Source organism: Anas acuta, chromosome 1, assembly GCF_963932015.1.
Source record: "Anas acuta chromosome 1, bAnaAcu1.1, whole genome shotgun sequence".
Lineage (NCBI taxonomy): Eukaryota > Metazoa > Chordata > Aves > Anseriformes > Anatidae > Anas > Anas acuta.
This window is the reverse complement of record NC_088979.1, coordinates 55508171-55521212: the sequence shown is the minus strand read 5'-3', so window position 1 is coordinate 55521212 and position 13042 is coordinate 55508171. Positions and strand designations below refer to the sequence as shown.

The window sequence follows — 13042 nt, the reverse complement described above, 5'->3', positions numbered from 1 at the left end:
AGCTTTTCTGAATTCCAAATTGTCTGTATATGAGCAGTGTAAAATAAATTTATCTTGATTCTAAATAGTATAGTTCTCTAATTTCATACTCACCTTTTTAAATATCTCTCTTAGATGGAGGTGTGGAAACTGCACTAAATCAGATTCTCTGGCGTAGTATCAAATCTGCCTCCTTGACTGATGGATGCATCTGGCTCAAGGTGGTGAAATTTAGTATCATTTTTGATAAACATGGCCTAGTCATTTTGGAGTGTGTTGGAAATAATCACATACCATAATGAAGTTACAGAGATTTTTGACTTTAAGTTCATGACACAGAACAGTCTGGCAGCTCTGTCTAAAGAGAATCTGTTGCATATTTTTAAATATGTAATGTGTGTGTATTTATTTATTTGAGAGAGAAAGGAGCGTGTTATAGCTACATCCAGGAGTATGTCACTCTTGCTTGGTCCTATGCTTAAGTTGGTTTAAAAGGTTGTTAGTCTATATACAGTGTATAGTATACCTTTTGAATACACTTAACAGTATTTTGCTTAGATGAGCAGAAGGTGCCTGTATTCCACTTCCATTTTTGCATACAGCATAGATTCACTGAATTCTTGGAGTTCAATGGTGGTAAGCACTAGTGTAAGTTAGAGCCAGGCCTCTCTTTTCTACTAAGGCAGATTTTGTGAACAGTTACATAGACTGTTTCCACCTGATATGTTAATAATATGTTACAGGTAGTTTATAAATTTGGAATGATTCCGTGCTAATGGCTTAGAAAAGGCTCACTGGATCTAATTCAGAATCTTTTCACTGATGTCAGTATGTTGCAACTTAATCCTGGAGTGCTTTGTTGAAGTACTGGAATATCTAATTACAGGCTATGATGAAAGCCTAACTACAGTTTTGCCATATCAGACTACTTACTGGCTTAGGATTCATCCCCTTAGCTTTAGATGTCTACATCTGAGCAAGCCAGATAGGCTCCCTTCTTAACTGGAGGAAAAACTGTCCCTTTTAGCACGTTTTGTTGTCACCTTGAGCTATGTGACTGTCACAGGCCAGAAGGACTGCACCCTGTTCTGTGTGTTTCTTTCCACTGATTCTGAAAGAAGTCTTGACAGCTGCCTCAGATGTGGATGCATAAGGTGACATGAGATTTTGCCCTTCTACTGCTGTCCACTATTTCTAGACATTGCTGTATTGCTCTTCACTCTCTGAGCTTGGTACACGTTGTTTCCTTTAGATTTTTGAAGATTATTCCTGAAGATGTTCATCTTGTTGGCTTTTCTGCCATGCAGTAGGTTACTGTTGGAAATGTCAAGTTATTTTTTTCTTCCCTCTTAGCAAAGCCAGGGCAATTTTTCAGAATCCAGAGACAGTTCTTATTTCTGGATGACTTCATCTAATTAATTATATAATTAAATTTTGGAAGAATATCATTAAATACATGAGAAATAGTGACCGTTCTCTTCTGGTAGATTGGAAATAGCTAAATTTAAATAATTGTAAAAAGTTAACATTCCCCATGCTACCAGCTTTCATTTACCAAATAGAATTTAATAACCACGGTTTTTCAGAAGAAACAAGTAGCAAAACCTGGAATACTGAGGAAGTTATGAATGTGCTACTAACCATTCTTTGTTCTTAATGCTTCATGACAAACTTATACCTCTAATAGTTTGCAAAGACAAGCTGTTCTAATGCTGAAAATGTACAACAGAGTCTTAAGACTGTTTTTCAGTTCTTGGGCTAGGCTGTGGTGCCATGATTATGTTAACTTTAAATATGGCATGCCTGTTGAGATAACCAACTTTTTTCATGGGGTGTTTTTAGTACTTTCCTCTTTCCTAATTGCCCTCATTGCAGAGAATGCTGTGTTGTTATTCATCCCTGAGAAATGTTCATTTTAGAGCTATTACTGTAAAGTAATTACCTGTTTAAGTTTGATAAAGGAGCAAGTGGGCATAATGTAATGTGTCATTTCCAGTTAATATCCATCATTAATGCTCATCTGAAAATGAAATGGTATATCTGCTCTTAAATGTTTAACCAGGAAAGGAAAATCCTTTCCCAGGTTGTCCTGGGCAGTATCAATCAAAGGCAGAAGAAAAACGTCTGCAGAGATTAAATTTAAAACATCACACTGCCCCCTTCATTTTTAAAAGCCAGATTTTTCCCTCCCACTGGCATATTGAAAGTGTTTGTCCCCACGTTGTGCAGATAGGGGTCATAGGAGAGAGCAAGGAGAATTACAGCCTTGTGCTTAGCGGAGGGCATGTGGGTTGTTATAACCCTGGTTGAGCAAAAGGCTCATCTTGGCATCTGTCTCTAATGGCAAAAGAAGTGGGAGACATTGCTGTCCAGCAAAAGTAACCTGCACCTTTCAAGTGATTCTGTATGCCTAAAAAAAACTCCTGACTCTGTTTTTAAAACTTACTGCATTTAAATATATATATGTGTGTGTGTGTGTGTATTGCTGCATATTTACCCATTGAAAATTATCTTGAAAGCCCTTTTCATCATTGGGTATTTATATTAGGCTGAGGGGTTCTTTTGGTTTGCTTGCTATAATTTTTCTTCTCTTACTTTCTTTGTCACCAACATATTTAGAGGAGCTAAGGCTTCAATTTGTCTTGAAGGGAAGCTAGGAAACATACATACAACAAGGAACTCTTAATTTTCGGGAGTATTGTTTAGAAATATCACTTCCTTTCATGCAGAAACTGTCTGAGGACAGAAGAAATACAATGTAAATAGTCTTGTTATTGGTTTTAATGCTATAATACATCTTTCTAGTTCAGTTCACAAAATATGTATGTACACTTAATATTTCATTTGATGTTTTGACTTTAAATAATTGATATCTTTTGGATTTTTGCAATACACACAGTTCTGTTTACATGAGAAAAATATGCTTTCCACTGCTGCTTTAAATAGAAACGGATGTTAAGAAACTGAGGAATGAGTAGAATCAGAAAGTGAAATGCTGACTGGATGTTCATAACGCAAGATAGCTAAAACATATTTTTTGAAATTTTTTCTTGTATGCTCTGTCCTCATTCTTTTTATTAAATTTTTTTTCTTGCAGTAATACTTACAATTTCTGAAAAATGTAAAACAATAAGAAAAAAAGGCAATCAAAACTATTTTAGAGGAAGAAACTGAATGTAGTCTTAGTTCGCTGATATTGAAATGTGAATTCAGGTATTTTAAGGGGTAATATACATTACTGAGTGAACTCTTCCTTGATTTTTTTTTCTGTTTTGCCACAAGTTATCTTTTATCTGTGAGTACAGCAATATTTAGTAATCTAATTTGTTCTACATAGATTTTGAGTCTGTAAACTTCAGTATATATAATCACAGAGATCCAGTTTAGTAAGAATGTTGTCATAGTGTGCCGAAAAATTTCCTGAAGACATAATATAAATAATACTAAGTCCTAAGAAGCATTTTTCAAGGTGTATCATGTTACTGTAATGACTCATTGGAAAGCAGTGCCATTCTATTTTTTGTCACAGTCAAGTGATCTTTATAAATGGCTATGCCTTGATATAAATGTACCATTCTGTTGCTTCTTTGGAGTGGACCTTGTCATATTTGTATGAATGTACAAAGGAAGTCCCTGGATTATTTTTTTTTCTACTTGAAAGCTGTACTAGAGCTTTTATTAGATGCCGAATTTGTGTGCCTTACAGCTTAAGGAGCTGCTTCTGTGAAAACTTATTAAGCCTTACAGCATCTTTGCTATCTTTAAAACCAGTGAAACTACTTTTTCACTTATTCTAGAGAGCATGGAAAACAAGTTTTAATTTGATTTATTGATGGCATGTTACAGCATAGTCACAATCACGTAGAGGTGGAATTCAACAACTAAATACTATAACAGTTAGATTGAAGCATAACTCTGTGTGTTGGATCAATGGGTCCCAGGTATTGTGCCAAACACAATGAAAATTAATCCTCTGATGGACACATGAGATTAAGTACTTTTTTTTGACTGTATAACATGAATTAGAGTTATCTAAGTGTATTACAAACCTGTATTTATGTACTTCAGTCTGAAGTAATTTCTGCGTAGTGTTTTTGAAGGGATTTAAATTAGATTTTCGAGGTATGGAAAAAATTACAGTGTGAGAGTTTTTTAGATGAGGCATACAACTTAATTTCAAATAGTAAGGTAATTTACAGAATGAATTCTGGTCTAGTTGCAGAAAAGTCTGTTTGCAGGACTTGGTACTCAAAACACTTTTATTTCTAAACTTCAGTCTTCCTCTGACCATGTAATGTAGTCTTAAAGTAGGATACAAAATGTCTTCCAATTAAGATTTTTTTTTCCTGAAATTCCTGCCTAATCCTTTAATCCTTATCATAAATTCAAATGATAAAGATCTTCTTCCCTGTAGTTATCCCAAAGCCCTAGATCCTCCCTTCATTCTCTGCTTTTGAACAGTCAAGGTCTTCAACATGATGCCACACATGATTTATTTTTTTCCAGAAATGTTGTTTGATGCATTATTGTATCAAGACAATAATAATTGGGTCTTTTGCAGGGCTGGGATGAATGCTAGTTGGCATTCTTTGTGAGTTTTCTTTGTTTTGAAATATGGAGCTTAGCTTAATTTTTCTGTTAATGTTGTGTTGTTTTTTTTTAGCTTATGCTATAGTGAAAGCAAAGTTTAATCAACACATACTGCTGTAGATTTTCTGCTATGCTGGATTTGAATGAGTCAGCCTTTCTCTTAGTCACCTGACAAGGAAGGACAAGAGGTGTCCATATAAAAAGTCTTAGGGACAGTGTCGTGATCTCATTTATAATATCAGGGAGTGAAAAATCTTTCTTAACTAGCTAGAACAGGTAAGTTGATTTATTAATTTATTCCTCAGATTTTATCTTGCTGTTTTCATTGTCTGTATTGTCCAGTCTTGAGATCCACCTACAATATAAAGCAGTAGTGAATGAGAAAAATTCTGTCTGTATTTATTTGGGGTAAGAATTTTTAGCAACTTGACTCCACAAAATATCTGACTGTATAACATCTGGCTAAAAAAGTTCATCTGTGTTTTCAGGTGCACTACAATGTTGGCAAAAACCTGGCTGACAAGGGAAATCAAAGTGCTGCAATCAAATACTACAGAGAAGCTGTAAGGTATTAGAATTTTTACTGCTTTATTGAACTATCCTAAAATTGCTTTAAGGTTTAACAGGGAGAAAATGCTTAGGTATTCATTTTCATGTTCTGCAGCGATGCAGAGCTAACAATTTGCATAAAGGAATGTGTCTCCCATATATAATAATAATCTCTTAAATTTTACATTTTAGGTTGAATCCTAAATATGTACATGCCATGAACAACCTTGGAAATATTCTGAAAGAAAGAAATGAGCTCCAAGAAGCAGAGGAGTTGCTGTCCTTAGCTGTACAAATACAGTATGTTTAGAACAAAGCCAAGCAGTATTTTGTAGCAGCTGAGCAGAAAGGATACAATGGGATCTTCTGTTCAAAGTGCTCAGTTGTCATCTCTCTTATTTTTTTCTCCAATTTATTCAGACCTGATTTTGCTGCTGCATGGATGAATCTAGGAATAGTACAGAACAGTTTAAGAAGGTTTGAAGAGGCAGAGCAAAGCTACTGGACAGCAATTAAACACAGGAGAAAATATCCAGATTGTTACTACAATTTAGGGCGGTTGGTGAGTATTTTTGAATGAATTATTGCTATTGGAGTAATCTGTGCGTGCATATATTTTTGCTATGTTGTTAAATGCTGAACATTATTCCAGTTTAATTGATTTGTAGTTCAGGATGATTTCCTACTTTCAGTAGCTTTTTTCTATTGCTTTCCTAGTATAATCCCTTTCTTATCACATTTGGTAGTCCTACTTTCCATATAAAGACATCCAACCAAAAATATAGATTGTGATCTTTTGTTTAAGAGAGATTTTTAATCATTTCTCAATATCAGACTGCTTTACAGTCATGAGCATATTCCAACAAATTGTTAGGCAGTAGAACTATGCAAAAAAAATCATTTTAGATTCATGGAAATTTACTTATTCTCTTGTGTAGAAAATGCTAATTTTCTTTCCCACTTTATTGGTGCCTATGTATCTGACCAGCTTCCAGAGAAGAAAAAAAAAAACAGCATAAAAGTGAAAAATTAGTTTATACCAGTCTATCTTCCATGCTACCCTAGTATTCTTTTCACATTTCTTATTTTTATCTGTAAGAGCAAGTTTTACTAGAACAGAAAGAGAGAGATTAATAATCTTTGTGCCTTTAGTCCATAATTGAAAAGTCAAGTAAATCTGAGTGACATTACTAGAGTTTTCTTTCCTTTTAGTATGCAGATTTGAATCGCCATATAGATGCATTGAATGCATGGAGGAATGCTACAGTTCTGAAACCAGAGCATAGTTTGGCTTGGAACAATATGATTATATTACTTGATAACACAGGTATGAACGGATGGTATATTTTAATGAGCAATTCAGTGTCTTTCAAAACTCGGTTTTATCTGTATTTGTCTAAAAGGAGATCTACTTCTTATTTGGCTACCAAGACACTCTCTATAAAAATTAGAATGCTTTCTAACTCAGTGGTTTTAAAGCATCACTTGAAATCCAGCCCATCAATTGCATTTCTGATCCTCAATTGAAATGACATCATTTTGCAAGCATGTTTGTATTAGAGACCAAACTTCAGAACTCTTGAATCTCTGCTTTTGTTCTTCTAAAAGTGTTATTTGTTGAAAATAAAATGGAGGTTTTCTGTTGTCTTATTCTGTAGGCCTTTATATTTATGTGTCAGAGATACCTGTTTTTCTTCAAAAACACGTATAATCAGCCCTTCATACAATATGTGTGCTTGCAGCATGAAAAGTAACTAGTAAGGCTGTGTTAAGATGCCTTCTCTTTTTCCACTGCGTGGGCTCCCAGGCAATCTAGCTCAAGCAGAAGCAGTTGGAAGAGAGGCCCTGGAGTTAATACCTAATGATCATTCCCTTATGTTTTCTTTGGCAAATGTACTGGGGAAATCACAAAAATATAAGGTAGGTAACTAGAGCTCTCTGTGTGTTTTTTTGTGGTGGTGGTGGTTTTTTAACCATATATACTGTGTATAAACTGTGTGTATCTCTGTAGAAGCAGTTTGAGGAAGTCATTGCGGACTGTGACTTCGTCAGGATTCGGTGCCCATTTCTGTCACAGAATTGTTGTGTGACTCTGACCTAAATTCATCTCACCTTATTTTACATGTTGTGTGGTGGATTTTTTTGGAACATTGGTTGCTGCCCTAAACTGTCAATGGTCATTGAAGAGAAGTAGGCTCTTAAGCACACTAGAGGGCAGTTAGGGTCTTGTATTGGTTCACTGGTTCTCTCCGGAGAGAACCTCCTCTGATTTAAAGTCCTTGGTTCAGGGTCCAAAATTAGATGTGATATGTTAGTTCTGGAGTTCTTTCTGTGTAAGGAAGCAAGGTTTCCCATTACCCGATATGAATTCTAGCCTCGTTACCTCAGAAGCTATCTAAAATGAAGATATCACAGACTCTCTAATCCCAGGTTGAGGATGGGATACCTAAGTAACCACAGAATATTATGGTATGTTTATACATTGAGCAATGTATTGAACTTTCCCTTGAATATAGTTGGCCAGTTAGCGATTGGTACTTCAGTATTAACTACTTGTATTTAAAAGTAGTAAATGTAATGCAGTTGAGGTCAGAGAAATATTTTCCAGAAGGAATTGTATGAATATTTAGAGAATAAATCATACATAGTTAACATTTTTCGTTACTTTAATTGACTCCATAGTTACCGATGTATGCATGCGATAGGGAGAAATAAATAATGGAGCAAATTTTTTGTATTCCTTAGAAAAACATCGTTTATTTAACTGTGACTGTTGGGGGGAGGTTGATGGCTTTTTTGATATGTTGTAATGTTAGCAGTGCTGAAGGAACATCCTTAGTGTAAAAGAAGTAAGATTTTTTGATATTAGACTTCATAGACTTGATAGAATGGATGTGTTTTTTCCACCAATTACCGTGTCCACTAACATTTCCAGTCATGTCCAAACGTGGAGTGATGACCTGTCCACATGTCAGAGGCCCTGGCAGGCCTAACACCTCCTTTGGTTTGTGTTGGTAATGCTGTTACCCACCGCATTGCATTTTCTCTAGACTGTCACTTTCATTTTTTTGTACACTCTGTTACTAGTCTGTTTCCACCTGAAGCTGTTATAAAATATATTTTTAGGTTACATTAACAAAGTTCCAGAAGGATACAAATTAACATCCAGAATGTATAAGGATAACATTATGGAGGAGTTAATTGCTAGTATTATTTTGATGAGTCATGAATATGAAAGAATAGAGTATTGTACAGTTATTTAGCAGGAATAATATGCAGCCTGACAGAATAAAGAATGTTTATAATGAAGTAAGGAGAAGAAATAAGTGGAAAACTAGGTAGGAAACTTTCTCCAGGTATAGGAAAAACAAGTCTGTCACAGTGGATTTAAAAAATAACAAAGCAGGTAGTGCTTTTGATGGCCAGTTCTGAGAGGTCATTATGCTGCATGGGAATGCATTGGAGACAGTGGAAATGATGGTGGGAGAAAATGAAGCTTTCAAGGCTGCATCCTGAATAAAGCAAAAGGCGCAGTGGAGCCCAGGGAAGAAAGGAGGGGGCCACTGACAGTTTTAATAGTTCAACAGGGAGTAGTAGGTTTGTGTAAAGCAAAATATAACTTATCTAGTACCTTGAAATTGATGGGTTATAATAGGGAGAGCAAACTAAGGGCATTGGGAAGTGCACTTAGAAAATTTGATGATAGCAGTAGCTGTATTTTGTATGGATTGGAAAGTAGAGATACAGGGTTGCTTTTGTTGGTGCTTTTTGTTTATTTTTAAGTGGGAGAATATAGAATTAAGATTAAAAGAATGGGAGATTAAGATTTCTTGTCTACCCCTCCACATGTAAAAACAGAGAGAAGTGGATGGCTCTTTAAGGATTTTTACTGTGTATGGGAGGGGAGGGGAAGACGGGGGATTGGAGGCTGTCAAGGTGATGGAGGTGATTTGCAGAAGGCTGCCTGGCTGTGTCTGTTGTGTTGTATAACCTCAGGCATTTCATTTATTAGGTTACTTTTTATGTGTCTGTATAAAAGTTGATACTACATTGGCTCTGTTGCCATAAAGCAAGATTTGGTTTGGGTTTTGTTGATTTTTTTTTGGTTTTGTTGTGGTTTTTCGTACTTCATATTTTAAAAGGCACAAAATTGAAAAGATTTTGCTATTATGAAAGAGTTCCTTCAAATAAGTACACAATATTCTTCAGTTTCAAATGCTCTTTTCATTGGAAGATAGATTTTCTGAGACCAAAAAAAAATCCCCCAACCTATTAAGATTTCTGTTTGTATCTATTCATGAATGATTTATTGTTTCAGAAACAAAAGCACATACAGGATGAGTTGTTTTGGTGTTTTTGCTTTTTTTTTTTTTAATTAACATCTGTTATGTCAAGTTTGATTTCTCATTTAAGTACTTGTTGCAATGGACAAAGAATCAAACTATCTTTAGCTCTTTGAAAATACGTATGCTGTATTTTTGTTATGTATACATCTATGCTTTTTCTGTAAGAAGTACAACAAATCGGAAACATTCAGCATTTTTTCTATTTGAAAAAAAGCCAGACAACAATTTTGTGCTGTGGCCTTGGCAGCAGATGGAATGCAGTGTGCTTTCCCAAAGCCTTTGCTATACACAGTGTGCAAGTTTCTTGACAACACTTGATTTAAAGCTTTGGCAAGACAGAGTCATTTGAAATATCACCGGATGTACTGGAATGTATATTTACACCATATATCCGCAATAATATGAATATGATGCACCATCAGTAGCCTTTAATCAGACAGTATGCTTCTACAAGCAAAGCGGTGGCAATAAGAATGTTTCCAGAGTGTGGTTGGAGATATGTACAGTAATGAGAGTCAGTCCAATCTGAGCATGTGTTTTATTATATTTTCTGGGAACACACCGCACATGTTGTCCCATCATACATCAGCAGTGAAAGGGTGAGTCTGTACACTAGCTGCTTCCCCTCTGTGTAACTGACAACATTCAGGCATAAAAATGCAGTAATTGGACAGCACAGCTTTCAGTCTGTTGTTAACCTGCCCAGTAAGGAAAGTGGAAGTTTACTTAGTAAATTAAAATAGTAGAAATTGCAGTGGAAAAATTACAAATTGTAGGACTTCTGACTACTGCATGGTTTCAAGAGCCATTCTGCTGTTGATTTTTAGGTTTGGTTGGGTGTGTATAAAGAGGTTACCTTGCAATACCACGAGTCTTGACAAATGTTTGAATCTTGGGGTGTTTCTCAAGTGACCGAGTTAGAATCATAGAATAATTTTGACTGGAAAGGGATATCCAGAGGTCATCTAGTCCAATCCCTGACCAAGCCAGGCACCAGGACATGCAGAGGGACACCCAACTTGAAAGCAGCTCTGCAGAAAAAGACAGGAGGGTCCTGGTGGACACCAAGCTGATCATGAGCCAAAAGCTCTTTTTGCTGGTGCCCAGTGACAGGACAAGAGGCAATGGATGCAAACTGGAACAGAGGAGATTCCCTCTGAACAGGCAGTACTTCTGTGCTGTGCAGGTGATGGAGCACTGGCACAGATTGCCCAGAGAGGCCGTGGGGTTTCCTCCTTGGAGACGTTCAAAAGCTGCCTGGAGATGGGCCTGGGCAGCCTGCTCTGGGTGGCCCAGCTGGAGCAGGAGGGTGGGACCACATGGTCTCCAGAGGTGCCTTCCAACTGTAAAGACCCTGTGATTCCTGCCCATCCATTTGTCCATCCTGTTTAAGTGTGAATGGTGGCCTTCCCCTCCAGTGTACTGACCAGTCCCTCCAATTAGGGGCTATCTGTAATGTTCCTGATAGAGTGTTCAGTCCCATCACCCAAATCAACACTTTGGGTCTGAAATAGCCCAGTTCATCTAGGTACATTAATAGTCGGGGCATGAGAATGCTAGAGCTGGTGATGATGCCAGGGAAAAACAATGCCAAAACTTGCAGGATAGAATCATATACTGCATAAATTTCTGGTCATCTGGTTCCCTTGTTCAGTCCTATCCATATAGGCCTTCCACAGGAAAAAGAAGTACAGAAAGGATACAGAAAGGAGATACAGAAAGAAGTACAAAAAGAACTACAAAAGGATTTGTTGAGAACCTGAGGTCTCCTTGACCTTACCAAAAAAAAAAAGCACTTTCAGCATCAGCCTTTCTTGGCTTGAGAGTGGCAGCCTTAGCTGTGCTCTGGACCGCTTTGAAAGGAGAGTGAACTTTGGGTTTGAATTCGGACATAGCTCTTCAGTCACTCGAAGTTGAGTCACTGACATCAGAAACTTCTCACCTGTGGGACCCTTATGGGACTTATGTCATGCTTCTCAGAACACAGCAGAATCAAAAATTTGGCCGATAGATTTTCTTTTTTAGCAGAGCCTGTGTGGTGCTGTGTAGTTTTAAATAGCAAAAGCTTAGCGCAAAGGAAAGGCCTTTTCCCCAGGGTTGTTCTCAAATACCTGGGACATTAAGTGTGTGCATTAGAATAGGTAATTTTATCTCCAGGTAATTTGACCTGAAACTAAATGAGCAACTTTCTCTAAAACACAGCATAGCCCAGGATCCATGTGAAATTGTTTTTCTAAAGTATCTATTCTTGTATGCAAGTGAGTACATATGGTCCATTTGGATTGGGAAATATCTTTCTAAACTTATACAGGAAATATGCTCTGGAACAAAAGTGTCTGTATCAGCAGCTCATTTGGTAAAATAAAAATGTCAAATTAGGGAATTAACTTAGCAGTAAGTTGTTCTTCTGAATATTTGGTGAGAGTTTGGCTTTTCTAAGTACTCAGACATCAACAGTCCTAAGAGAATACACACTGCAGCTGGGAATATGGGAAAGGTTGCTTGGAAGAAATGTGAGAAACAGTTCAGTTGGTTTGGTTTTTCAATAACAGACACTCTGCTATTCTTCATAGAGAACCATGTTGAAACATCTGTATGAAAGGTTTTTACTGGAAAGCTCCAGCCTGAATTGGTAAAAATTGTTAACGGGAAAAGGTGTCTAAAAGGAGTTTTCTCAGATGCTACATTATATTATGCTTGTTTTGATTGAATAAATAGGTAAAACTTCAGCAGGTAATGCTTGAAAATAATATAACTGAGGGGGGGGGGGGGGAAGTTAAACTGCTTTATAAACTTCACTAGTGCTTCACTTTTCTTTATTTTTTTATTTTAGCTCTCAGCTAACATAATGTGAGCCTGTGAAATCTTGGCACTTATTTGTACCACTGTCACTTTTCTGGAGGCTACAGCCACCTGAACTACATGATCATGCAGGCTTAGATTATACATACTGTGGCATCGTATAGATATGGCACAGTTTGGAGTTTCTTTCAGTTACAATTTTGTGTACATTTTGTATTATTTTATATACTGCAAGAGTAGACTGTCCTGTTGACTTGTTCTTCTAAATTATTCAGGAATCTGAAGCGCTGTTCCTCAAGGCAATTAAAGCCAATCCAAACGCTGCCAGTTATCACGGTAATTTGGGTAAGAGCTTTTCTACGTCTTATCAGCTGCATTGTTTATTTGCTTCATATTTGTTGTGTTTTAAAAGAAAAGGCAATCTTTTGAGCCTTCTTCCTGCTGGGCAGATTCCTATTTTACTTCGTAGAAAAACTGCCAGCCAGAGAAGAACAGGGCACTAAACCAGAAAAGCCATCACATGATATGACAGATCAAGAGGGCTGCACAATCCAGCCCAGAGGTAGCTGCACTTCAGTGGCTGCAAATTGGTTCATTTATGCTACGCTTGTAACCTGCAATGAGCTCACCAGATAAGAGCTGCCATTTATGGCTCCACTGTAATTCATTCCTTCATCATTCCCATGCCAGTTCTGCTCCCAGGCTTTGCTCCTGCATTTGGCAACAGAACAAGCAGCTACTGTGCCACCAGCCAGTGAGAGACCCTCACTGGAAAC

The 13042-nt window shown here is 36.9% G+C and overlaps 1 protein-coding gene across 1 annotated transcript in view; it reads left to right on the top strand.

The window, feature by feature from the left end:
* TMTC4 (transmembrane O-mannosyltransferase targeting cadherins 4) overlaps positions 1-13042 on the top strand; it is a 51818-nt gene that overhangs the window by 35236 nt on the left and 3540 nt on the right. The window contains exons 12-17 of the mRNA XM_068677779.1: positions 5058-5137; positions 5311-5418; positions 5539-5680; positions 6331-6445; positions 6926-7038; positions 12542-12611. Of these exons, the coding sequence (XP_068533880.1) occupies positions 5058-5137; positions 5311-5418; positions 5539-5680; positions 6331-6445; positions 6926-7038; positions 12542-12611 (628 nt within the window). The remainder of the gene's footprint in view (positions 1-5057; positions 5138-5310; positions 5419-5538; positions 5681-6330; positions 6446-6925; positions 7039-12541; positions 12612-13042) is intronic.